This window comes from Thamnophis elegans, chromosome 8, assembly GCF_009769535.1.
Source record: "Thamnophis elegans isolate rThaEle1 chromosome 8, rThaEle1.pri, whole genome shotgun sequence".
Taxonomy (NCBI): domain Eukaryota; kingdom Metazoa; phylum Chordata; class Lepidosauria; order Squamata; family Colubridae; genus Thamnophis; species Thamnophis elegans.
In genome coordinates this window covers 55,793,456-55,820,704 of record NC_045548.1, presented here as the reverse complement: position 1 = coordinate 55,820,704, position 27,249 = coordinate 55,793,456, and the positions used below count along the sequence as shown (strand labels likewise).

The window sequence follows — 27,249 nt, the reverse complement described above, 5'->3', positions numbered from 1 at the left end:
TGTGTAATTAATGCAACAAATAGATTTGGACACAGTCATACCAAATGCACCAAAAATAGTTGGACAGCCTACTGTACTTCTTATAATACGTCCCTGAAGATATGATCAAAAAATAGTGTAAGATCAAAGAGCACTCCTGATCTTTCAAGATGAAAAGCAAATTCTTCTAGAACATGACTGAGTTCTATTCTTTAAATCAGGCATTCTAATTTTCTGGATTAGCCCATTCTAAACTGAAGCAATATTCAAAATGTTTCATAGATTATTTAGTTTTAAAAAACAAAGTGCTGTAGATCTTTGTGTCATGTGTATTGATGGTTCCTTGCTCTAAAGCTCTGGAGCCATCCACATGCTTTTTTTGGTATGTTCACAATTATACAGGCAAATTAAATTTTGTGGGGCACCATAGCTAATAGCTGTGACGCCAAACTATAATTTTTAGATACTATTTTTTGAACTCCAACCAACAGAAAAATGTTGGTTTAGTGCTTGCAAAAGTGCAGCCCACCATGTCCAGAAGAAATAGGATCCAAAAGTGATGAGATTACCAAGTGAACAATAAAACATAATAGAAGGCATAGCCAAAACCAAGACAAAAATATTATTCCTGATATGCTTTGGGGAAACAAGTATGTTTCTTCATCAATATAATTTGTATTTGTTTCTGAAACACCAAAGATATTTGCAGATCAATTCATTAAGACTTATCTAAAGGAAAAATGAGTCCAGCAGAGTACTACCTGCTTGAGAAGTACGACAGTCTAGAGTAGAGTCACACGAGCTTTCAAAAACCAGTGAGTATTTTATTTGATAGATACATCTCAAAACCCATCAAGAAAAATATCTTTGTTCAAAATAAATAGGGTCCTGTCTCCTTCTCCTCAGTTTCAGAAATATTTTTCCCAATCAGGAGTCTCTCTAGATATATAGCTTTCCATTTCCAATACTCCTCTGTCAATATGTTTACTGCTAAAACTTGGGGCATGTCCCAAGCTTGGTGCCTTCCAGATGTAGGGACTTCTAGTGTCATACATCTGGAGGACACCAATGTTTTAAAAAGTTCATTTTGGTTACTTCCGTATGTTGATTGAAAATCTGAATGAAGTGGTCCCAAAATAAAGCTATGTATCCATTCTTTAGGTCTTTAGTCATTTAATGACTATGGCAAAAACAATTGTAAAATCAGGCCCAACTCACTTAATGACCACTTTACAAAGTGATGGAAGTTCCAATCCCATTTGTGGTTGTAAGTTGAGGATTTCCATGTACTATTGTCAGGATTCCCTTTTCATAAGCAAAAATAACTTCAACGTTCTTACCTTTAGTCTTACAGTTGACTTTGACATTCAAATTTCCACTGAGGTTGGATAAAGATACCAACAGGCGAGGTTTAAAGGGATTTGGGCAAGTTTCCACAGAAACCATAATCTGAGTGGTATGGATAGAAAATTGCTGACAACAGGAAATGCTCATCCATAGGTTTTCTTGTGGTGAAGCTTTTTCCCCTCCATAACTATGATCTTCAGAGTTGGAAATCTTATTTTTGCAACACTGGGATGTATATGTGTCATCCTTGTTTGGGATACCATCAGTTGCTGAAACATTTTCCTCCTGGGCCTCATAACCATTCTTTTGCCTTAGCTTTTTCAGAAATTGTTTTATTTGATCTAATTTGACAAAACTGATATTGGCTTTCAGAGGCTTTGATATATCCACATTTATGTTGGCTGTGGGAAAGAGAAAGAAAGAGAGAATACAGCTTTTTGCTTGTAAAAATAATCTAATCTCAAACAGCTATGATGGTAATATGAATGTTAATTTACAGTTTTGTTAGGTAATTTATAACTGAGATCTGTACTTTAGAGCAGTGGTCTCCAACCTTGGCAACTTTAAGACCTGTGGACTTCAATTCCTAGAGCAAAACTGGCTGAGGAACTCTGGGAGTTGAAGTCCACAAGTCTTAAAGTTGCCAAGGTTGAAGACCATTGTTTTAGAGCACTGTAATTAGACATTTAAAAGTAAATACTTTTTATACTAATGCATAATTATTAATTATTAAAAGTAAATACTTTTTATACTAATGCATAATTATTAATTATTAAAAAGCACAACCCAACAACACACACAAAGAAGAGCTGGATGAAGACCCATATTCAGCTTCATGAAGACCCTATGAACCATAACACATTGCAACATATGGAATTACAGAAAACAGAAATAAATTCAAGTATATTTCAATGCAAGCAATATTTCTATAATTTCATCAAAAAGTGCACTACAACCCACCGATATCCTTAAAATATATATATATTATTATAGGCAAGTCACCATGCTGGCTGGAGAATTCTGGGAGATGAAGTCCACAAGTCTTAAAGTTGTGAGTTTTGGAGACCCCTGCATTGTTACATCAAAGGCATGTGTTTTTTTTTCTTTGTATTTTACACTTTGATAAACTAATAAAAATGTTTTAATTTGGAAATAGACATGGAACACAAACCAGCAAAATATACTAAGGAACCCCACAAGCCAGTACCAAAGGAAGATAATACAGGACTAATTTACAAATAAAAATGCAATAAAGTATTAATAATATTATGAGCACCAATCTGTAGAACAAACAGGCAGACGACCAGCAAAACATATCCATGAACAAGCTGTCAGAAGACACAACACAACTGTACTAATCTCCTTGCATATAGATAATCTTCAGAAGAATTTCAACTGGAAAACAATGACAAACTTTAGAAAAAGTCAAATTGAAAAATACAAGCAAATTCTTAGAAGCATTATACTCTGACCAAATAGGGGTTAATAAGAATATTGATTCAAATCCTGTTTATGAAGCTGTCAAAATATGTAATGAAAAATTCAGCATTACAAATCCAATCCGGTCATCAGCAAAGCAAACAAAATTTCCCAACCACACAGCAATCAATCAACCCATACATAAACTGGAACCATCTCATTATGAACCAAATTACCCAAACTGAACCACAATTCAACAAGCACATACACAAAAAGAATACAGCCCCCCACCCAACAAGCTATCCTAACATATAGTATTTTCCCTGATTACACAAGAAGCAGTCAACACACAGATAAGACAGAATAATCACCTGATCAGACAAATAATCAAACAAGACCTCAATCTCTTATAAAATATCTGTGTACAGTTTACCATATTCAAGTGTGTGCAAAGCAGTAAAAACAAACAAATATATAATCCCATTTAATCACTGAACATCACTTCTCCAAAACTTAGGTATTGGTAATATTCTCCAATAGGCTAATGGAACATCTGCAATCCAAGAAGGAACTCCAACAATGCATCAGACTGAGAAAAAACTCTTATTTGACCTACATTTCTAAAAGGTGAAGGGAGCAAAGCTACAAGTCTAATCAAATTGTCAGAGAAGGACTGAAGAAGGAGTAAGACCCTTCTTACAAAAAAGGGCCAAACTTTTTATGGAAGTAAATTAACACATTTCTAAATGACTAAGCATGAACAGAATATCATGTTTGTTCATTTCTTTATTGTATTTATGTCCTGCCACAATCCAGGGCCTGGTGCTGCCAGGGCTCTGGAAGAGTCTCCCAGAATCAGCCTAGATCTCTCCTCCTTAATTTTTCATGAAGATGGTAAAAAGAAAATGACTTTGGAGAGCATTGATGTTCATGCACTGCAACATCTTTTATTCCATTTTACTTTATTTTATTTTATGATGTATAGAGTCTTTTGGACTGGGGATTTATGGCTGTTATTTTATTAGTTTTATTGCATTAATCATACTGTAGATAGAAGTTTTATTTTTTATATTAAATATGTGAGCAGATGAGGATCTTGGATTATTGCAGGATATAAATACAGTAAACAAACAAACATAATATTCTCTTCATGGTTAATCATTTGGAAATGTGCTAATTTACCTCCATAAATAGTTCAGCCTTCTCTTTGTCCACAAATAGCACTGTATTCAGAGGATCTCACTCCCTCTGTAATCCTTGCCTGACAGTTTGATTAGAGGCAAATGCATAAATTGATCCTATATCCATTTTGACATGTTAACATTTACCCTCCCCAATGACACAATTTACAAAATTGTATTTTCATTCTCTCTCCAATTTATTTATTTGTTTATATTTCTTCAATATTAGGGCTGTGCAAGTCCTTTGCAAAAGTTTACTGAAATCAATGGGAATAGATGAGAAGCAGCTCCCATTAAAGCAGTTGCATCTTTTCCTAGGCTTTTTGTGAGGTATTTTCAACAATCTCTTTAGTGATTTGATGTATAGCCATTTTTCATTTTCCCCAACAAAATATAATCATTCCTAAGAATTGTGTTTAAAACCATTTTTTTCTTTCCTCCTTTTAGCTAATGGAAATCCCTCACCACAAAGAATCAGATAACTTATAGAACTCCGAATTTACTTGGGAAAGTAGGATTAATTGTTATTTTCTTTAATTAGCAAAACATAAGGTTAATGGATAATGGATACCCCAAAGTCTTGTGCCTATTAGCCTGTTATTTCTGTTAATATTACCAAACACTTTCCTCTAGTAAGCTGATATTTAGCCTGCATCAAAAATATTCCAAGCATTCTTATTATGTGGTTCTTCTCATCAACACACCAAATGGTTTCTAAGCATTAGCAAGAAAAGTCTGAAAGTCTGGTAAAAGCTTAGTGTGTTCAATTTCCTTGTTGAACTGCATTGTTTTAGTTTAACTATTAACTTTAAAATCTCACATTTTTGTTATCATCTGGGATACATACACTTGGAAGTGTAATTGATGGCAACAGAACTTGCTTCCAAATAAGATTTTTTTCAGGAGAAATTCTGCTTCTTCAGCTGATGCTGTCTGATAGGCGTGTTCCTTAATGACATTTTTAGATCTTTGCAATAGGAAAAGTTTTGTTAATTTCTTCTTTTCTTCTTGGTCCAATTGCGAAGGCTGAAGACCTTGCTAAATCTCTCCCTTCTTCTGGAAGTGCTTTTATAAAGGGAAGAATGTCAAGGTGTTTGGGAAGTTGGCAAGTAAAGAGAGCTTATTTCCAGAGAACCAATTTGTTTGGGGCTTTCTAAAAAATTGTTTCATCCTGCATATGTCTGTATATTACATGCATTTTCTAACTGGGAGTAAAACTAAACTTTGATTGAGAGTATAGTATCCAAATGTTTATGAATTCTGTCCTTATCATTAATAGGGAATGCTGCATGAGGTAGTGACTTAGTAACCCAGCCAAAGGACTAAACCATGATGGCAGATGCCATATCTATGGGCTATCTGACAAAAGTATGGCATATGAAATATGTATGATTTGAATGTAAGAAGACTAAGTGGTAAAAAGCAAGAATGAGCTACAGAAATGAAAGTAAGAGAAAACAGACACAGATGCCAGGTCCATGAAACCAACAGAAGAAGGGAGATAGAGTTGAGCATCATTTAAAACCCACAATTCAGCAACATTTTTTCTAATATAAATAAAAATAATTACAGAAGGATAGGACTGAATATGAAAATAATATGAAATGCAAAAACAATATTATGTATTATAAATACCTTAGACCGATGAAAAAAACATTCCCATTTGAAGTCCCAAAGACGCTGTTCCAAAAAGCAACTGAACTTGCTTGGGTTTTTTTCCTTGAAAAAGTTTCATTTTTCATTCAAGGAGTTTCTTCAGTTCTGACTGAAGAAGTCAGAACTGAAGAAGCTTCTCGGGTGAGAAGTGAAAAGTTTTCAAGGAAATATCAAGAAAGAAAAGCCTAGTTGCCCTTTGGAAAAGCACCTTTAGAACCACCAAGACCTAGATGATTGAGAATCTCCATAGATATTCCCACCTGCAGCTTTTCCTAGAACTGTCTTTTGCAATCAACTAAACCATATTTATTTGAATGAATATTTGCTCTTTGGCATAAGTCACTTTGTCTAACAAAAGATTTCAGCTTTATAACTATACAGTATCACTATCTCAAAAAGATATTTGTAAAAAAAGTAATGAAAAAATAACCTTACCCAAGTACTGAAATGCTTTTGCAAATGACCCTAAGTTAATCAGAAAAGTATGTACTCCAGTCAGTTCCCTTCTCATATATCATCTCTCATTAAATTAAATAAAAAAACTCATTTCAAAGTTAAGCAACACCATGGTTAACAAAACTGTTAAACTGGGATCAAATGAGCACATTCCTACACTTATATATGATGTCATATTAGACAGCCTATAATTGAACTCTCTGAGAAATATGATTTTTCAAAAGAGTAACTATCTGATCTCATGCTACTTTTTCGCCCATAGACTGACTGTGATGGAAACAGGTGATCCTGCTTTCAATTACAGAGGGCTAGCATGCCAGTGTGAGGCCTGGATTAGTTCACCTTCTCACAGGGAATTTGTCTCAGTTGGGAATGGATTTATTATGGCTTCACACATGGAACGGAGCTCATGTCAACTGAGGGCAATGACACATCATATGATTCAAATTAACCTGCTGTGGACTGTTCTGCAGGGCTGAGATTGTATATTAAAATGACGACATTTTAAAGCAGCTTGAAAGAAACCAGGATTGTCCAAGTGCAATGGTTCCAATTTGTTCCAACTAATCTATCACCTGCTGGAGATATTATTGTATTGGGACTTCTGGTAGCTGCTCCTTTCCAGTTTTCTCCAAACCACTGACCTTGCTAATGGGTACAATTGTTTCCTTTAGAGTAAAGAGGACAGAATCTGTACAAAGTGCTTTTTTATGGATGGCTGGATGTATGTTATTCATCACAAAATGCAAACAACAGAAGGGAGAGAAGGAAACCCTAGACGTGCAGAGCTCATTCAGCAACTTTTCAATTCTCATTCTTAATATACACTATATTGCCAAAAGCAGTTGTGAGTGAATACTTTTGGCAATATAGTGTATTTCTCAATTTGAACTGGCTAAAGGTCTACAGCAAATCACTTTAGACCCTTGAAACCCTAGCTTTCAAGAAGCTTCATCATTTAATATATGAAAAACTTTCCCAGAAAATAACATGAATGAACAACTCTGGGACAGAACAGCTTGAAATTTTTGGGGGCTTGTGATTAGATGTTAAATTTTATGAATCACTGACAGTTTTTGTAATATATTATGTCAAAAACTGTGATAAAGTGTGTTGAAAATTTCAATACTTCCTTATTCTATATATTATTCTATTGTATACTTAGAAATAGTACAAAGGCATTAGTTATTGTTCACTAAAATTAAATGATCGTTTGAATTTAATCAAAATTCATACCTAGTTGCAAATGATTCACCAGCATTACATAAAATATTCAGAAATTGCTAAGATAAATTAACTAATTGATTCATATTCAAAAAAAATAAATCAGGGTATTGAAGAAGTAATGCAGTTTGACTGATGACAGAAGTTTTCTTCATTTTCCCATACAAAGCATTCTCTTATGTGAAGTGTTAATACCACTTTATAATGCCTTGGTAAGGCCACACTTGGAATACTACATTCAGTTTTGGCCGCCACAATGTAAAAAAGATGTAGCACTCTAGAAAGAATGCAGAAAAGAGCAACAAAGATGATTAGGGGACTGCTAAAACATATGAGGAACAGTTGTAGGAAGTGGGCATGGTTAGTTTAATCAAAAGAAGGACTAGGGGTGACATAATAGCAGTGTTCCAATATGTTAGGGGCTGCCACAAAGAAGAGGGAGTCAAACTATTCTCCAAAGCACCTGAGGGTAGGACAAGAACAAGCAACGGTGGAAATTAATCAAGGAGAGAAGCAACTTAGAACAGAGGAGAAATTTCCTGACAGTTAGAACAATTAATCAGTGGAACAGCTTGCCTCTAGAAGTTGTGAATGCTCCAACACTGGAAGTTTTTAAGAAGAAGTTGAATAACCATTTGTCTGAAATGGGATAGGTTTCCTGTCTAGGCAGGAGGTTGGACTAGAAGACCTCCAAGGTCCCTTCCAACTCCGTTATTCTATTCTATTCTTACACTTGGCCTAACCCTGAAAAAAAATGCCAGTCTCAAATAGCAATGCCTCCTTTCCGCAGAGATGGGATTAGTCAACCAATAGCATGCTGAATATAGATTAAGAGTTACATGTTCAAATAATCCAGGAGTTTGTCTATAGAGCCAGGATGTCTAGGAGAGAACTGAAGAATTGTGTCTGGCAAGTCAAACAATACGCAATGGGGAGTCATCAACGAAACAACTGTCACAGATCTACTGGATCTACCACCACATCAAAATGGTGAAAGTAGCATTGTTCCGTAAGTTTCACTCCAAGCAACAATCTTGCCTTGCATGGGCACAATGGTGTTTTTATCATTTGCCCGACTTCATGTAGACACTGTTGAACGCTTGAGAGAACACACAATATGTGGGTGCACTATTTAGTATAACTTCAAGCAGGCAATGCAAAATTTCTATTTGCTTAGTTCACTTATTGTTGACTGTGGAGTACATGTCTCCATAATGGCTAGTGCTTATTCATGTTTAAAGTTTTTGGTTTGAGCTATTAGAAGCATTCTCAAATAGTAAAGTAATTATGCCCCATTTAAGACATATAATCTGGCCTTCCCATGTACAGAGATTTTGATATTGTGCTTTTGTCAAGAGTATCAATAAATGAAATAGCTGATATAATTACAGTACGCTATTCTCTGAATAAATAGCAAGGTATCATAATTGAAAGAAGGAATGTTATAAAATATATGAGTTATCTAAAGTTTCTGAATTTGGGCAGAATACAGATGGAGTACAGATAGTTCTTGGTTAACAACCACTCATTCAGCAACTGTTCAAGTTATGACAATGCTGTGCGAGTGGTACTTATGACTTTCTGGTCAGTATACCACTCTTGCAATCATACAGATGATCTGGGCACTTGGCAACTGCCTCACACTTATGATAGTTGCAGCAACTCATGGTCACATTATCATCATTAGCAAATCTTCTCTGCAGGCTTCCCACAAGTAAAGTTAGTGGCGAAGCCTATGGGTAAATGTTGTAAGTCACTCCTTCTACTTTTTCACCCAAGGGACCTCACATTCTGTGCCACATTCACATTGCACTACCCCCTTTGCAGCCCATATGCACTCACACAGCATCACAGCACACTATCTGCATGCTGCATGCACTCATGCAGTGCTGCAGCAACCTCTTCTCAACTCTCATGTGGTATTACAGCAACATCTTCATAGTCCACATGCACACGAGTACCGCAACTCTTATCCCCAACTGCATAAATCCCTCTCCAGCTTTATGTAATCATATAACTCTTCAGCATTGCCTCCCCAGTCCTCATATACTTGCCATAGCACATAGTTGTAAACACATCAGATTCTTGCTTTAAGGATCTGGAAATTTTGATTAAAGATGGCAATGAGAACTACCAGGATTGCCCTTGCTGTAAGTGATGCCTCACGTTGCCAATTTTTTTACTACCATTCACTTGTGCAGGTGGGTGGAGCCTTCCGCTGCCATTACTACTGGTTCGCCTGATCCGGGCTGAACCGGGAGCAACCCACCTCTGTATCACGTGATGTTGTGCTTTATGACCACATTGTGTAACAATGGAAATTCCTGTCCCAATTACCATCGTTAAGCAACTACAGCCTGTAAATAAATTGAAGACTTCTTCATTCAGTGAATATCAACTGTTAACTCAAGTTTGGAAGTTGAGTACATTATTTATTTATTTTAATGATAATAATGGAGAAAAGAATCTCTACACTTATGATCTGTGCCTGTTGCTGCAAGAAACCTAATTAATAGGTTAAATTTAGAATATCAGTTGACAACTGTTGGTCATTCTTACCTGGGCCGTTGAGGAAGTCTTTAATCTTCAATGTTAAGAGAGGAGGTGGAATACCACTTTTAGCATCTATTTCCCCCGCTACTGTCTGCAACCAGGTCTTACAGTAGTCAAGTGTTTCTGGAAGAGTTTTTCCAGGATCTACAAATGATAAGACGACTGTTTATGATATATAATAAATCACTAGCAATATTAAAATAAGCAAAACTTTATTCCGTACATAATACTGTATCTATTTCAGGGCAAATATAAATGCTGCTTTGTGTTAATTACACATTATTAAAAAGTATTGATTGCCAAATATTATCAATAACAAATGTTAAAGCCATCAGGAATGGACAAATAAGTATATCTGAAATACCTGTAGTAATTGTGCATCTAATAAGGTTTATAATCTAAATTTTGTTTCTTCTAGTAATGCATTTATATTTTCTTCAGATGTCTTTAAAAATCGTTTGCCCCAAAATAAAAGAAACTACAGAAATCAGAAAGCCACATGGTTCGAGATGCAGTAGAGTGCTTCTACTTATGGGTTATTTGATACAGTTTATAGTTTCACTGACACTTCAATCCCTTTTTACAGCCATACTTTTGAAGTTGACTTCAGTAGCTTTTCCTCTTGGTTCTCTTTAATGGGACCTCTTTGCTGAATTCTTAATATTCCTAATAGTGACTAAAAGTTCACATTTTGTACCTCTCAGCTCTATGCCTTTCTTCATGTACAGGACACCATATATGAGAAATCAAAACTGCATAAAAACATTTAGGGGGTTTTGGCTGCTCATTTCCTTTGCTTTGTTTTGTTTGTTTGTTTTTGTAAATTTATTAGAGCTGAACAATAAAAGAATATAAGTAAATCTCAATTAGGACATATCAACTTCATGACACTTATTCCTCTTCTGTTAAATAATGGTGTTTACCAAATTTTTTTTAAAAAAAACCCTAACTATGCCCTTTAGATAATTTATGGATTTTGCTAACCTGGGTTATTCATCTTAACAGACTGTTCTTTTTTTAAGCACACAAGCTTCAAATTTTAGCACAACGGCTTCATAATTATAGCCAGCATATGGTAACACAGTATGAGTTTTAGCACATCAAGTCTCCCTTGGAATGTATTATTTAGTGTAATCATGGTTCAGAAAACCTGGAAGGAATTGTTTTACATGAATGACAAAGGAATTTAATGATTGTCTGTCCTATCAGCAAATGAGAAATGGAATTTATTGTCTGGCAAACGAATGCACTCAATTTGACAATATAATTTTTAAATTTTGGGTGAGTATTTCAGTGTGTAAAAGTAATCTAATGTGATTTACACAGATTAACGCCACAGAATTAAAAAAACAAACAAACCCAAGTCCCAGTTTAATCAGAACCATTGTGAAAAACTAAAATTAATGGCTATGTAGAAGAACATGGTGTTCTGAAAAATTGGAAATGCCTTCTGCTAAGCAAATTTTTGCTGAATTGTTTTTTGTTTTTTTTTATGGGAGAGTTGGTATCGATGGAAATTGTCCATCCATAAAAAATGATCCTCCATAGCCGGTTAGTCAGAGACATTACTGATAAAGTATGTTTAAACAAAACTAGGCTTTTGCTTCTGTCTTTTGCAATTAAAGGAAATGGCAGCTTTGGGCAACCAGTAATTCATAGCTGCTTCTGGACACACTTGTTATTGAGAAGGGAGAACTTCACAGGTTCTGTTAAGTGATTTTTAATATTGGAAATAATCAATCAATAGACTATTTGATCAGGTTTAGATAAGAGCATCCTTTTAGGGGAAAAAATGAAATAATAACCTTCCTCCCCATAACACTGGAAGAGGGAAAATAGTTAAGTGACTGTCGACATGGTAAAAAAATCTAGGTTCAGTTTGGCATCTTCATTATGAGGGAAGCATTTAACATCTTAACTATTATTTTTGCATCTTATACCTTAGAAAGGAAATGTCATTTATGAAAAGGAGGGAATTTCAGAATAAATTAATAATAGAATTTAGATAAGTTAATGAATTCAAGTGTCCAAGGCCAGATCAAGCCTGTTGCAAGGTACTGAAAGAATTTGAAAATGTGACCATAGAACCATTATCAATAAGTTTTGAAGATTAGTCAGATCCTTGAATACTGAATGAGAACAAATGTCATCCCCATCTTCAGAAAGGGGAAGGAGGAAGACATAAGCAAGAACAATGCTGCAAATCTGGCATCTTTACTAGGTAAGGTTCTTGAACAGATTATGAAGCAGCATGTTTCTTAGCCCATGGATAGACATTTTACATTTAATTGGATCTAGGAGAGGTATATCATAAATAAATCATGCCATGCTAGATCTACAGTATTTCTTTCCTTCATAGAATTACTTGGTTAGTTGGTCAGGAATGCCACAGATACATTATCACTGGTCTTCAGCAAACTATTCAACAGAGTACCTTCTGATACTCTTCATAAAATGGTAAAATATAGACCAAATGATGCTCCTGTTTTATGAAATTACAATCAGATTAATTACCATACCCAAAGATAATCAATGTTTCTAGCCTGAATGAAAGGAATAATTCACTGAAAATTTCCAAAATTTGGTTCAGGTCACGAACAAATCGGTTTGCAACCATAGTTATGGAACGAAACCCAAAACACACTCTGATTTACAAATGTGTGTGTAATATTCAGGATAACTTTTCTAAGATCTTAACCAGTTCCAGTACCTGAGTAGGGCAACAAGAGAAAAAATACCAGACTTATTTTTCTTTGAATATTTTGAGTTGAACATAAATGTTCTTCTTGTGTTTAAGAGCACCTGAAACGGTCTAATTCCTTACAACAAGTAGGAATTATAATAGTACATGGCCACAAATAGTGGAGTAATTCAGATGGTTAAAGGGTAACTTATCTTACTATGTATGAGCTAGTATTTGTGTGTAAGAGATTAGGGGAGCGGACAGGAAACCAACAAGAAAATGTTAGAACATTTTTAAAAACTGTAGAACAACTGTATTTTGTTGCTTTCTGGGTGTTTTTATGTTAGTGAATCCAATTATGCAGCCAATAAAATCAGTTCAAACTACTGAATAAATTAGCTCACATTTATCTAGAATAAACTTTTTTTCCCTTTTTGTTCACACTTGAACAAAAAAAAATAGGCAGTGAATCTATGACCTTAAGGATAGTAAATAATCTTACCTGTACACTTGTAATCTGATGCAACACCTTTGAGGACAGCATCAAACACAGATATTTCCACTCTTTGTTTTCTATGATGACAGCTTAAGATAAAAGATGGTTGGGATACAACCAGGTGCAAAAATGGCTCTAACCGCAAGTCTCCAGTTCCTCTGCGACCAGGCTGCCGGACAATAGTTACTCCCAAGGCTTGTCTAGCAGATGATCTTGTAGAAGCATGAAGACTTTCCAGAGATATAAGACCTGATTTTTTCCCAGAGGGCAATGAACTGTTGCAGTTTAGAAGATCATCAGCTGTTACTGATGAAAAAGTTGCTTTGTCAGATTTCTTGCAATCATCAACTGCTTCTGGAAGGTTTAATGAACTTTTGACGGTTTTTTCACCCTCTTTTTGATCTTCCTGTGATTTTGATTTAAGTAAAGTAGTACATGAATAAGTCATGAAGGAGAATCGGCTGGCAGTAATAAAAATGTCAAATGGAATAAAGTTCAGGTTCTTCACTATGGAAGACTGTCGGGAAGGTTGGGCAATGCGATGTTGGCTGGTGCCACTATGTTGTTCTATTTGGACTATTCTGATTTTAACACTGTCACTGCCAATGCCACTATCCTGCGCTCCACTATAACGTGAAGATGTTTCAGCTGTAACCCCATCAGATGTATCCATCCTCTTCTGTTCCTGTTTGAAAATCTGGAAAGGAAAACACTGTATCATAAAATTGCTACTCCTAAAGATTTCCATTCCTACATTAAACAATTGCTATATAAACAACAACAAAAATAAAGTCAGATAAATTTGTGTAAAAAAGAAAAGTTTGCTAAGGTAACTTTTAAAACAGAAAATCACTAATGAAAACCTATCAAGTATCTAGTCCAGAGAGAATGATGACTTATAATGACATGCTGGGAGAAAGATGTGGCATGAAGAAAATATTTCCAAGTTCAAATGATTTTTATTCAGATGCTATAAATATACAATGTCAGACAACTTCCAAGATAAAGTATTGAAAATCAAGTAACTGAAGAAATTAAACTGTTTTAAGCATTTAGAGTTAAATAAAACTAAAATGTTGCTATTGTATTTTCTTGCAATATTGAAAAAGGGCACAATATCAATTTCATAAGCTAAAGCTGGCATGATTTATTAGAGGGGAATATAAACTTCATAATTGTTTTCTGTTTCATTATTGTATTAGATACACTATAATTTATTTTTAAAATAAATCTGATCTTACAGATTTTGCGTTTGTGGAATAGAATCTTTGCTAGAAACTTAAGGTCCTCTAACTAGATCTATATGCAAATGTATCTTTGTGAGTTGGAACGTTGCAGATAGGTAAACCCTTAAAAGTAGCCAGCATAGCTACAAAAAAAGGGTCTGTCCAATGAAAACAATTAATATATTTTTCAGGTTAGATACATTTAGACTAGAAGATAAAGAATTAGCACAACGCTAGCCACTGTGTTACTTTAATGTTTGAAAAGAGTTTTAAGTTCCTTAACATCTAAGGATAACCTAATATTTGCTGAAAGCCTAATTTTTAAAAATTAAATGCTGGATGATGGATTGCTCTAGAGCAGGGGTGTCAAAATCTCATTGTCATGGGGGCATCACATGAGTATCAGGACTTAACCTTAACCCCTCCCCCTTTGCTAAACCGGGCATGGGTGTGGCCAGCACGTGACTCATTCAGCCCTGGAATTTGACAACCTTGCTCTATAGCAATCCCCATTAACATCTGATCTATCTAATCACATCAAATTTAAGCCTAAAAGTATAAATAGACAATTATGTACTATAAACTAATCAAGCTTCTTCACTAAGTACCATATTTCCCCCAAAATATGACATGTCCTGATAATAAGGCCATGCCACATATTTTGCCATAAAGCGACCACGCTCACAAGCAGCAACCCAGCAAACCCCCTTTCCAGCTGGCACAGCGCCATTCATTGACCTAGGGGTATCACCAAGCCATGTGAGCACCTGATGGCTGCTGCCTGGCTCCCACAGCTTGGCGCCTTTGAAACTGAGTCTTCTGGCAGTGGCCGCTCTGGGTGTACGCTCTATGGTTGTGGGTTGGCTGCCGACAGAGCGTACTCCCAGAGCGTACAACCATAGAGCGTACGCCCAGAGCGGCCACTGCCGGAAGACTTAGTTTGGAAGCTGCCAAAAAAGTCATGCTGGGATGGCGGCGGCGGCAGCAGAGGTGCCCTGGCTCTACAGGGAGCACTGGGCCAGGGCATTGTGAGGCAGGGAGGTGCGCCAGCAGGAGTGTAACAGCCACTTGCGCAATCTACGTGCGGAGTGCCATTCACTGGCATTTCGAAGGAGCCAAGCCGCGGGAGTCGGGCGGCGGCGAACAAGCACTCATGTGGTTTGGTGATATCCCTAGGTTAGTGAATGGCACTGTGCACAGCTGGAAATGGGGTTTGCCGGGTGGCTGCTCATGAGCATGGTCACTTCATGGCTGCTGTGTTGCGCTGCAGTGACAGCGCAACTTAGCCATTCGTCCCTGAGGCTGTGCCCGGCTCTTTAGGAGCCCACTCGCAAGACAGCAGCTGCCCAGCAACCCCAAAACAATAAGCCCTCCCCTGATAATAAGGCCCAAACCATATTTTGTGGGTCAAAAGAAAATAAGACCCTGTCTTATTTTCAGGGAAACAGGGTAATCTAATATTCTAGCTATAAAGTAAGCCAGTTTCAGACTCAAATATTCCACCTTACATCAATACATAATCCTGCATCACATTTTTACAAAAATATGCTCAATATGCCCACCATTCTGTCTTCATCAATCTGAAGACAGCATCTGATACAATTGTGACTTAAATGTTTTTACAGGAAATCAGCTGCAACCAAACCTTGCTTGACTGTCCTATAATTTGAGTGATTATATTATTCTGTGATAATTTTTATTCTAATAACATAGAACAATGCAATTTATATCTTATTCTTTGTTTCAATTAGGCCAGCCTTTCAACAAAAAAAGGTTACAATTAATTATTCAAAAAGAAGGTATTCACACACAAAAAAAACTTTGATTATGAACACAAATGGTATCCATATGGAACAAACCAAATGATTTAAATAATGGTCCATTAGTTGAAAGCAACAAATTTGAGAACTTTCATCTTACAAACAGAGGCTTCAAATGTGGTTATTAGATGCAATAATCAATCAGGCTTCTGTTTCAGCAGCAGTTGAATTTCAGACCTAAGGCAATTTTACTTTTATTCAAGTGCATAATTCTGTCTTTATCTCTATATATAAAAGCCAAATCCATTCTCATATCACAAAATCTCCACAACCGTAAAGCCTACGAACTTGAAATTTGGCAGGTATGTTCCTCTTGGTTTTTAAGTGCTTGCTAAGAAAGATTTTTCTAAATGACCATCAGATCATTAGTATAGATCTTATACAGTATGTATGTATGTATGTATGTATGTATGTACACACACACTGATGCTAAGGAGTTAAGACATTCTATTCCCCCTCCCCACCTAATAATAATTCTGTTCCAACTGCCACTTGGGCATGGTAAGCCTGTGACTTATCTGGTCTGCAGGCTAGGAGTTTAGACATTCTACTCCCCCTCCCCATCTGAAAAACGCTGCGATGCTAAGGAGTTAGACTGAGGGAGAAAAGGGGATAAGACATTAGAGGCTTCTGTGAGGCAAGCCTGAGGGAGCGAAGGGGATAGGAGAGGATCAATGGGACCAGCCTGAGGGAGGGAAGAGGATAAGATAGGCGAGGCCTCTGTGGGGCAAGACTGATGGAGAGAAGGGTATAGGAGAGAATCAGTGGGGCTAGCCTGAGGGAGAGAAGGGAGTTAGGAGAGGAGAGGCTTCTGTGGGGCAAGGCTGAGTGAGAGAAGGCAAGAGGAGAGGAGAGGAGAGGAAAAGCTTCTGTGGGGCAAGCCGGAGAGGAGAGGAGAGACCAATTGTAATTTTAATTAATTTTTAATTAATTTTCAAGCTGTGTCAATTCATCAAGCCCGATCACATAGTTTCATAGCAGAACATGGGTATCCAGACAGTAAAGACATATTATCCTTCAATACAGTTCAATACAGATTCCCCAAACTTCTGAATTATCCCTAATGTCCCAAGACTTTATAAGGATCTTCTTCTCTAGTACATTATATTGTATGAAAAATCTGTCACCTGAGATTATGGCCCAATTCATCCTTGTAGACAAATTATTTAAGAAAAAAGTTACAACTAATTGTCTCCCCTGCTATAAGTCTGTCAGCTTAAGTGCTAAAAGCAAAGGTTCTGAAGAAAAGCATTTCTGAAATTAAGCAATGCATTCTATATCTTGAACTATGAATTGAAAGATCTAAGCTTTAAGTTATGGCTTAGGGAGCTTTTATTGTAATTATTTCCTCATTTAAATGGTTTTTTAAAGATTCCCCCCCCCACCCTGTCAAACAAAAAGGTGTTCACACTAATGCTTTTTAATGGCCTACCCTCAAAGTAAGCAAAGAACTAGTTTAATAACATCTCTTATTCAGTTCTTCATTACATAACATCAAAAGTAACCACGAAAAACAGTAGCCACTGTCCAGTGGCATTGTCTAATATATCAAGTCTGGCAATCTACATTGATAGATCCGCTTCTTATTAAGGATAAGTTTGACTGAGACAAAGATTAAATAGGCCTACTGGCTGAAATGCCTATGAGGCTTTTGCCCAAATAAATAAAATAATTAAATAAATTTTGGTCTCTATAATTCAAATTATATTTAATATTGCTAGATTTCATAAACTTAGCTGATTTTTTAAAAAATTAGACAGAAATCTATCAAGCAATACTAGTAGCTTCCTGATTTAATAGCCATAGCACTTAAGACTTATATACACTTAACACTTCATAATGCTTTATAGCACTCTCTAAGCAATTGTTACCCCCAACAATCTGTGACCTCATTTTACCAACATCAGAAGGATGTAAGGCTGAGTCAACCTTGAATTAGTCAGGATTGAACTCCTGGCTGTGTGGGCAGAGCAAGCCTGCAACACTGGATTCTAGCCATTGTGTCACCACAGCTCCTTTAAATCGCATTAATAACCACCCAGGAAAATAAAATATGTTATACATTTTAACTCTCATAAGTGTTAACTGTGAGTCACAACACTGAAAAACTCAGAGGACTTTGATCAACCCAATGAAAGATGAAAACCGTAGACTGGTATTATAGAAGCAGAACTTCAGAATGATTAGCTAGGCAATGTCTCACAAGATTTAAAAATTAGGGTAACATTTGTGAATAGCAACTCTCCAGCATTTTGTTGAATGTGGAAATTCTAGGAACTGAAATCCCAACACATCTGAAGGGCATCAGTTTTGAAAAGACAGACATAAAAGGCACCAAAACCAAAAACTAAGTCATCACCCCACCAGAATCCTTCTCCATAGTTGCTTTCAAGGAATCAGAAGAAACAAATGATATTTCCAGAGCAGAATGCTTTTACTGAAGCACATCTAGGACAAAGACACATTTCAGAAATGATTTTAGTGATTTTTTTAAAAAATTAATATTTTCCAATTTGAATTTTATAGCTTCTAGAACTAATACACATTTGAAGCAACACAGTTAAAAATGGTTAGATTCTGTAAAATATCGCTTAATAAAGAGATAACTGTTTTTGGCTCCAATGGCTATCTTCTATTTATACATTATTAAGATTTTAAAAATATTACTTAAATGCTATAGCAATTTGATTAGCAACTAATTCAGGAAGTCAGGTTGTTTAAAAAAACAGAATTTATAAACTCAAATATGAAAACATTAAGATCAATATAGAGATGCAACTGAAAAAACTTGGTAGAATTATTAATCTAGACTAAAATTTTCCAAGACAACCAAACGTCAATGGGCTCCTAATAGGAAAACGTTCGATGGCTAAAACAACATTTTCCTCTTGATGGTCTATCTTGGCACATAAAGGGGTTTGGTTTTTTTTGCAAAGAATCTTCAGTAGATCATGGTGTCTATGGAAAGACACAGAGCCCTTGAGACTTGCCATCAATGTTCCTTGGAGGATGTGCAACCATATACATTCCTCGGGATTTGAAGCTATTAATTTTAAAAAGCCAGCTTGATAATAAATCCAGAAATCAAGTGAATATTCTTTTACATTAGTGAACAATTCCAAATGTAAAAACTTTTAAAAACATCTCTTGCTTTGTTACAAAAGAAATGGCCCAATACTTTAAAGATGTCAAAAACACCAATATCGGCTTCCTGATAGCAAATGTAATGGTAACATTTATCATTGAACTGCATTTATATCAGTTCACTCACTCTTTACATAACCCATTTAAAATGAACAATAAAAGTTTTCTTTAATTAGCTACTGGTGTGCATTAACATGATCATGATTAAACCATAAAAACCAACTGTACATTACTCAGGTCCGCTATCACATGTGTTTCAAATTATTTTAGCTGAAAATGTACTTTGAGTCTCTTTTAAAAGTTCAACCTTCTGCTTTCAGAGAATTAAATGCATATTACTCCAGTGGAGAAGATAATGTTTCAGACCTCCAGGCATATATGAAACACACTGGCAGCACATTAGACAAAATGCTTTACTTATTAGATACTTCCTATTCTAAACAGTGTCATCAAAGGCTAAAAACAAAATCCATATAAAAGCTGCACAATGCTTCCACACAGAACCTGTGCCAAAATCCCTGTACTTTCCAACTAATGAGGAAAGGATGTGCACTCTTAACATATGAATGTAAGATTTTCCAAGCATTTACTTTAGGAAACAGTACTATTGATTCCATATGGCTTATGTTAAATGAAACTGTATTGGTAAAATAACCTTTAAGATATCTGGCATGATAACCATAATTAAACAGTATTCAAAGGAGTAAAACAAAGGAGAATTTAGTTTCACAATGGCTAATTAAAATAAAATGAAAAAACACAGCATGTTCACTATCAAGATAAATTGGTATTTTTTTTTTAAAAAAAGTACTTAAAATACTGTTAAAATATACTTTAAAGATAAAATCTAAAATGCGGAGCGAAATATTCATATTTTGGCGAAGAAAAATAGCATATGAGTTGGATTTTTTTTTTACTGGAAATAATAGTTTTAAACTTTTGAACAATAACCAGATGGGTCTTAAATCAGAGGAATTCTACAGTTTCTCTGTCAGAAGGAATTGCAATGTGAAAAAGTTTTCAATTGCTGAGAAATGTCAAGTTGATAGTTTACTTCTTAGATGGCTTCAGTGCGTTTTCCCCATTCTTTCACATCACAGTAGCCCAACAGAGAAGGTGATGAAAGCTATCCTGGTAGCTAGGGAATTCTAGCAAATTCTTCCTTGTCATGTGTTGAGATAAGTGACTTTATAGCTTAACCCCTTGAATTCAATAGCATTTAAAGAAGATAAAGAGATAAGGGCTATAATCTATATCCTCCTTTAGCACCCTAAAACATCAGTTCCAATAATTTCAAATAAAATGTTTTAAATAATTACTCCAGTCAAAATAGGATATTAATTATCCTTTCAGTTTAGCAGGACATGTTGCTCTAATTGGAGTATTTTTGTTCAGATGTATGAACAGTATCTCATAAAAATAATTAAGTTTTTCCAAATCTTAGGAAAAGAAAGGCCACTTAACACTATCACTTTACACCAGCAAATACATTTTTCGAAAGAGGAAAATTTTAATAGGTTGTATAATGCTAAATTTACAAACAAGAAAGGGGGCAAAGCTGCATACCCAGAAGGTATAATAATGAAACTAAGAGGTATACAATTGTATATGATTTCTGTTAATTCTTTAGTAAATTCATTCAGAAACATTTGGAGATTACAGTATTTATATAAATTACAAAACTGTATCTCCTGATTAGATTTCATTTTCCTATGAGATCCTGCTTGTAATATATTGTATATTTTAAGAATTAAATAATTTTAAGTCTTTTTTTTCTTTGTGGAAATGGCAGTTAATTTCAAATCTCCTATTATCACTTGGCTTTCAGCTTAATTAGAATCTATATAGCAGATAAGAACGAAGCTATACACAGTAGTTAATTGCCAACTATTAGTGCCAAGTTGAAAAAAGATCCCTAAATTAATGGTTTTTTGGCCCACTGCTTGGTGACTTTGAAGTAAGATATGTTTATGCATTGGTAATCTCTGGTCTGGAAATCAATGATGTCTGTTTTGTTATTTTGCGATGGATTCTGTGAACAATTTAAAATGAATTCAGTATCTCAGAAGTATAACGTAAATTGCATTTTAAATGCAAGATGAGCACCTAAGAGGTCCATAAAGTGGGCATGCATAAGCGCACCATTGTGTCTACCATCCCTGTCCTACTGTCTCCATTTATTTGTACTCATTTCCTTTGGTCGTGTCCAAGTTTATATTTATACCTGTTATCTTGTACATGTTTGACAAAACAACCAAACAACCAAACTGTTCTGAAAATACTGGCAAACTGGATCTTCACCACTATAATACCTCCATCTTGATGGAACATAATCTGGATCCAATAGTCAAGCATAAGAACTTAGAACAATGTATAATAATTCCAGTTCAGAATCTGCCACAATGTGAAAAAGAAAGTATTCACTTTCCTGCAGCTGAAGCATCAATGAACACAGCCAAAAAAAACCCTATTTTTGCAAATATTTTATTATAGCAGCCAAAAGGTTCTTCTCCATTGATGAGTTGAAGTACTATTCATTCATATGTGTAGCAGCAGAAAATGATAGTGGTAAAATCTTGTTAATTTCTTAATCAGTACCATTGTCAATTTCTAACTTGCCTGTTACATGTGAATTGACACAATCCCTACTCATGCTCTTACATTACAGGGTGCATTATGCAAACAAACTGGTTTAAAGCACTAGTTTTTATATCCCTTCCCTCAGGGATGGCAACCTCCTCCCATCCCAAAATAACAGTGGTAGAGAGTTTGAAATCTTTGAAATTCTCTGCCTTTCCTATTGATAAATAATGAGGAGTGATTGGGAGAACAAAGAGAGCTAGTTACACATGGAGACAACTTTATTTTTAACCTCCAAGTTTAGAAAAAAGACCATTTAATCACGCCTTGCTCTTGAACTTAATAATACAAATCTAAATGACAAATAAACACTTTGGCCACTTAATGAGAAGGAAGGACTCACTGGAGAAGAGCCTAATGCTGGGAAAGATAGAGGGCAAAAGAAGAAGGGGACGACAGAGAATGAGGTGGCTGGATGGAGTCACTGAAACAGCAGGCATGAGTTTACATGGACTCCAGAGGATGGTAGAGGACAGGAAGGCCTGGAGGAGCATTGTCCATGGGGTCGCGATGGGTCAGACACGACCTCGCAACTAACAACAACAACAAATGACTGCAGTTTTCTTAGTTGAGCTCCATAAGATGAGAACCATTGTTTTCTTTGATCAGGGGACCCTACCACTTGGATGAGTAATTGTCCCAAATTTCCATATGTATTCTATCTTAAACATTCTATAACACCTTTCTACTAGTCAGTAACTAATCGAAACAGATACTTGAGATACATAGCTCTCAATAATTTGTCCTTTCCATGGGTGAAATGATCTTAATCACATAAATGTTTCTAGTGTTTTGAGTCTATAAAAAGCAAGAATAATGGTATATTTCTTAATAAGAGTATTAGTTTTTCAAATGATAAATAGTTAATTGCAATATTCGGCCAGAGTATATTTTTTGCTGTTTATAAATATTATTGCAATATCTTAAAATATTATTATTTTAAGATTTGAATAAGATTTACTTTAAGGTTGTGAGAATGGGAAAAAGACAAGGCAAAAAATAAATCAGCTCTGAAATGTGGGATACTTCATACAATGCAGTTTCTTGTGGCATTTTATTATGTTTCTGTAAGCCTCACTGGGTCTGGAAACATTGGCTGGCATGCCAATTAATTAAACTACTAAGAGTGTGATCGTAATGAAGGAGGAGGAAAAGGGGGAGGTAATAGTTTTCTAATTAAAAGAACATTTTCCTTGAAAATCTGAAATAGCACAAAAGTCCTATATACTGAAACATAAGCCATAAGAGAGGTGCTCTCTGAGTATGGTTGTGAGTATGGTCATTACCCAAACTAATTAATATTATCATTGCTAGTGCTAACATCATAAGGACTAGTACTAGGGTAATGAAACATCTGAAAGAAAACAGTCAGGCTCAGAGAGCACCAAGGACCCCTCATTTCAACCCAGAGTTACAAATATTCTCCTTTATTGGTATAAGCCACAAGGCCCTAACTAAAGAGAACATGCTGATGATTAAATAAAAAGAGAATTTGGGGCCATACCACTGCAATATTTTGTACAGAAATCTTCCATTGGTATGATAAGAAGCAGTCCCAAGTTCTAATAATATGTGCAGAAGGGAAAATTAAGAAAGTGGTGTCTGTTTATGTGTATGTGGGCATGAGGTTGACAGCTGTACAGGTCAACAATTATACAAGTGGACATTAGCAGGTTTTTTTTTTAATTTGATTCACCAAATCTTTTAAGTGCTGCATATCTATTTGGAACTACCCATCAACTACATAGTGTAAATATAACATACAACACTACTTTAAGATATAATGAAAACAGTATTTTGTCATTTCATGCAATTTAGAAAGGAACATCAATTTAAAAAATAATAATTACACATATATCCTATGTGGGAAAGTCACATTACCAACAAGTTAAAAAAAAATCCTAAATGTCAAACTCTCATTTCTTGTTCCAGACTATTGTTTTCAGTGAAACAAGATTGCAGAAACAATTAACTTTCTAGATTTGAAATGAAAGCATTTTAGTTGGATGATTTATTATGGAAAATGTACAACTCTAAAGGTATTGACAGATCGTTGTAATTCCAAATCAAATGACATTCTAGAGGGAATACAGAATTTTATTTATTTATTTATATGTGTCTTCTCAGTCTTTTCAATTATCCCTCCGTCATACTCTTCAATAGAAATTGCTAGTCAAGCAATATGGTTCAACAAAAAGTGAAAATTCTGGCTATGAATAAAAACCCATTATGTTGCAAGAAGCTATAATCATAAACATTTAGATTCCTTTAGCACCTGGCAATTCTAAGTTCTGCATATATTTAAGATTTTAAGCTAGAAGTTTCTGATTTTCCGTATTGTAAAAATATAATCCTGGAAAAAATACCAAGCTTTAATATTTCAAGGCAGGGGTAATTTTCTACATCCTTATTATGAATTGTAATTTGCATCTATTTTAGTTTCCATTAGTTTGCTTTACATATGACTATACATTGCAATATTAGGACTGTTTCATGACTGCCTAATAACTACAAGGAGTTAATCCTCCAGAATATAACATTAAGTATAACTATTTAAATAGTATTGTGAAATTTATTAAAACAAATAGTAGCTTTCAGATACTACAGTTAGGCTTTAACTCTTTCAGGTAACAACAAAAATCTGACAATTTTATAGATATCCAAGTTTTAATCATGACATTTCTCACCTTTCATTATTTATTTCATGTATTAGAGTTTGAATCATTCCCATCACTGCAGAAACAGATGCTTGAGAATCCTGTGACACATGTCTCTGCAGTTTATTCATTTCTTATTGGCTTATGTTTTCCTTCAGTTGTGATAAGGTTTCCCACCCATCCAAATAGGGTGTTTCTATACCCTATTTCTATATTATCCATTAAGATTTTATTCAGTGTAACTTTAACTATCCAACAGCTGAACCAGATTAGTTCTTTGAATATAGTTTTATGTACATTGTTGTAGATGTTACACAAGCAGCAATCCCTAGAAAGCCAAATAAAAAGCAATTATAACTATGTTCATCCAGGGCGGGGTGGATGGGGAGAGAAAGTGAGAAAGGGAGGGGGAAAGATGCCCCCAATTGAATTGGTCCAACCAATTTGATCTTGCCAGGAAAAGGGAAGCAGCTGGAGGCTCTCCACTCTAAGGAGGTGCAGGGCTCTGATTTATACAATACAATGCAATTTCCTGCAGTATCACCCCCCCCCCCCCTGGAATGACTCTCACTGAATCTTATTTGCTCTACAGGATGTTTGGGACTTGACACCTGGATTTCAGTCTTTTTAGTATGTTTTAAAACTTTCATTATTGTTTTAGTAATAATGTCTATGAATGTTTTAGTACTTGCATATTCTTGCAAAACAATTGAGAGTCCAGGAGGATTGTGGAAGATAAAAAGACGTAGTAAAAAGAAATCTTCCTATCCTTGTAGAATATGGACTGTATAAAAATATTGAAAACAAACCTACAAACATCATGTAAATAACAACAAAGGCTTCCCAATCTTTTCTCCACAAGGCTTATCAAGGAAGATATAACAAAAAAATAAGAGACTGAGAAGAAATCATTTCAAAAATTAAGATAGATGCTTTGCAACATTGGATGCATTGTAGAGCTCAACTCTCATCCCATCCTTGTTGCAATCCTGCAAAGATTTCACCTCTGAAGTTGTTATTTACAAGCCAAAAGAAAATGCTTTTAACTGCCAAAAGAAGCTTTCTTTGAAAGGCTGAGCAATGTCAGAAAGAGGACTTTATTGGAATGGTGACAAGGTCAGGTCAAGGTAAACTCCCAATTTCCATTCCTGAAGGTCTCAGCACTTTCTCATACTATCAGTATTGTGACATGTAATAGATATTACTTTTATCTCTACGAATAACATTTTATTTATTTATTTATCATTTGTAGGGCCACCCATCTCACAACAATGACTCTGGGTGGTGTATAAGAGAACTACTAAAACATCTGCATATAACCCATGACGTCCAAGGTTAAAGCAAAACAAAACAAAAACCAATCAGAAAAACCACATCAACAGCAGAGCTTGCCTTACCATCTGGCCCCAAAGCCTCAGGAAACAGTCTTCAAAGCCTTGAAAAAGGCTAACAGGGTTGAGGTTGTTTGGATTTCCTAGAGGAATGCTTATTCCACAGGGCTGCACTACCACAGATAAGACACAACTTCTGGGTCCAAGAAGATGATATTGTTTAATGGTAGGACTCAGAATATACTCTCCTAAATAGATCTGGAGGTTGAGCAGATGTAATGGAAGGCAGTCAGCCCCAAGCTGTACATGGCAAAGGATGGGGTTATTTGTAGCCCTGCCTTCCCCCACAAACATCTGCCACCCCACGGAGTCTCAGAGGGAGGACATGCTCCAGGTTTCCTATTTTAAATTTTGCCACCTCATGAGATTGAGGACACGTGCCTTTTTTGTGGTTATCCTTGAAATGCTCTGGAATGTTCTTCCCCAGAACATACAACAGCCCCCAACTCTGCTTTAGGAAAGCTTTTAAGACTTGGCATTTTCTTTAGGAATTTGAATTCTGTGAACAAGTTGAATGGATCCACTTTTTATTCTTTTACTTATTGGACCCAATTGCCATCTTATATTTATATAATCTATTTCTTTATAGCATTTGGGTTTTTTCCCTCCCAGTTTCTGGTTTGTTTTTCTGTTGCATGCTGCCTAGTGTCACAATGTTTGAGTTGGGTGGCTTTTTACATTTATTAAATTCTGGATCAATTGCAGCTTCCAAATGTTCTTCGATGGTCGCTCCATGTACAGTGCATTACGGTAATTCAAACAAGAGATGGCTAAGGCTTGAATCATTATGAGAAAAGCTTCACTACGCAGGAACAGGCACAAGTGACTCACAAGGCAAACCTGTACAAAAACCCTCTTAACCACAGCTGCCATCTGTTTTTTGAGCAAGACCTGCAAGTACTTCATTTTGAGTGAGCAATTAAAGTTAATTAAGTAAGTGCTTGTCACTAAAAAATATAGGCCAGGTTTGCTGATCCTGGATTCATTTGATTTCATTTGTAAAATTCGTGATTTGCAATTGTTAGAACTCAACTCAACTTACAACTCAGGGCAGTGTACATAATACTTTTAACCTCCTATTTTTCCAACAACAACTTGTGCTGAAGGAGAATGACTGAGTCAGTCATCCAACTGGCTTGTCTAAGGGAAGACTAGAATTTACAATCTTTAGACCAGCAATGTAAGTCCTACAGCAAATGGGCTTTCTCATCAATAGCATATATCACTGACACTAGAAAATAATCTAAAACATGAAGACAAATTCATTTTTCTTCTTCTTTTTTTTTAAAGTATGTGTAATATTTTAGTATAAATACTGGCTACTTCCTTCTGTATATATTGTGCTTGACCAGTTTTCTAAATACCGTATATACTCGA

General features: G+C 35.5%; 1 protein-coding gene across 2 annotated transcripts in view; it reads right to left on the bottom strand.

The window, feature by feature from the left end:
* Positions 1 to 27,249, bottom strand: part of VPS13B (vacuolar protein sorting 13 homolog B) — a 331,777-nt gene that overhangs the window by 114,699 nt on the left and 189,829 nt on the right. For both annotated transcript variants that reach the window (XM_032222762.1, XM_032222761.1), the window contains exons 34-36: positions 13,001 to 13,691; positions 9,822 to 9,959; positions 1,320 to 1,727 (exon numbers count right to left, since the gene is read on the bottom strand). In XM_032222762.1, coding sequence (XP_032078653.1) covers positions 1,320 to 1,727; positions 9,822 to 9,959; positions 13,001 to 13,691 — 1,237 coding nt within the window. The remainder of the gene's footprint in view (positions 1 to 1,319; positions 1,728 to 9,821; positions 9,960 to 13,000; positions 13,692 to 27,249) is intronic.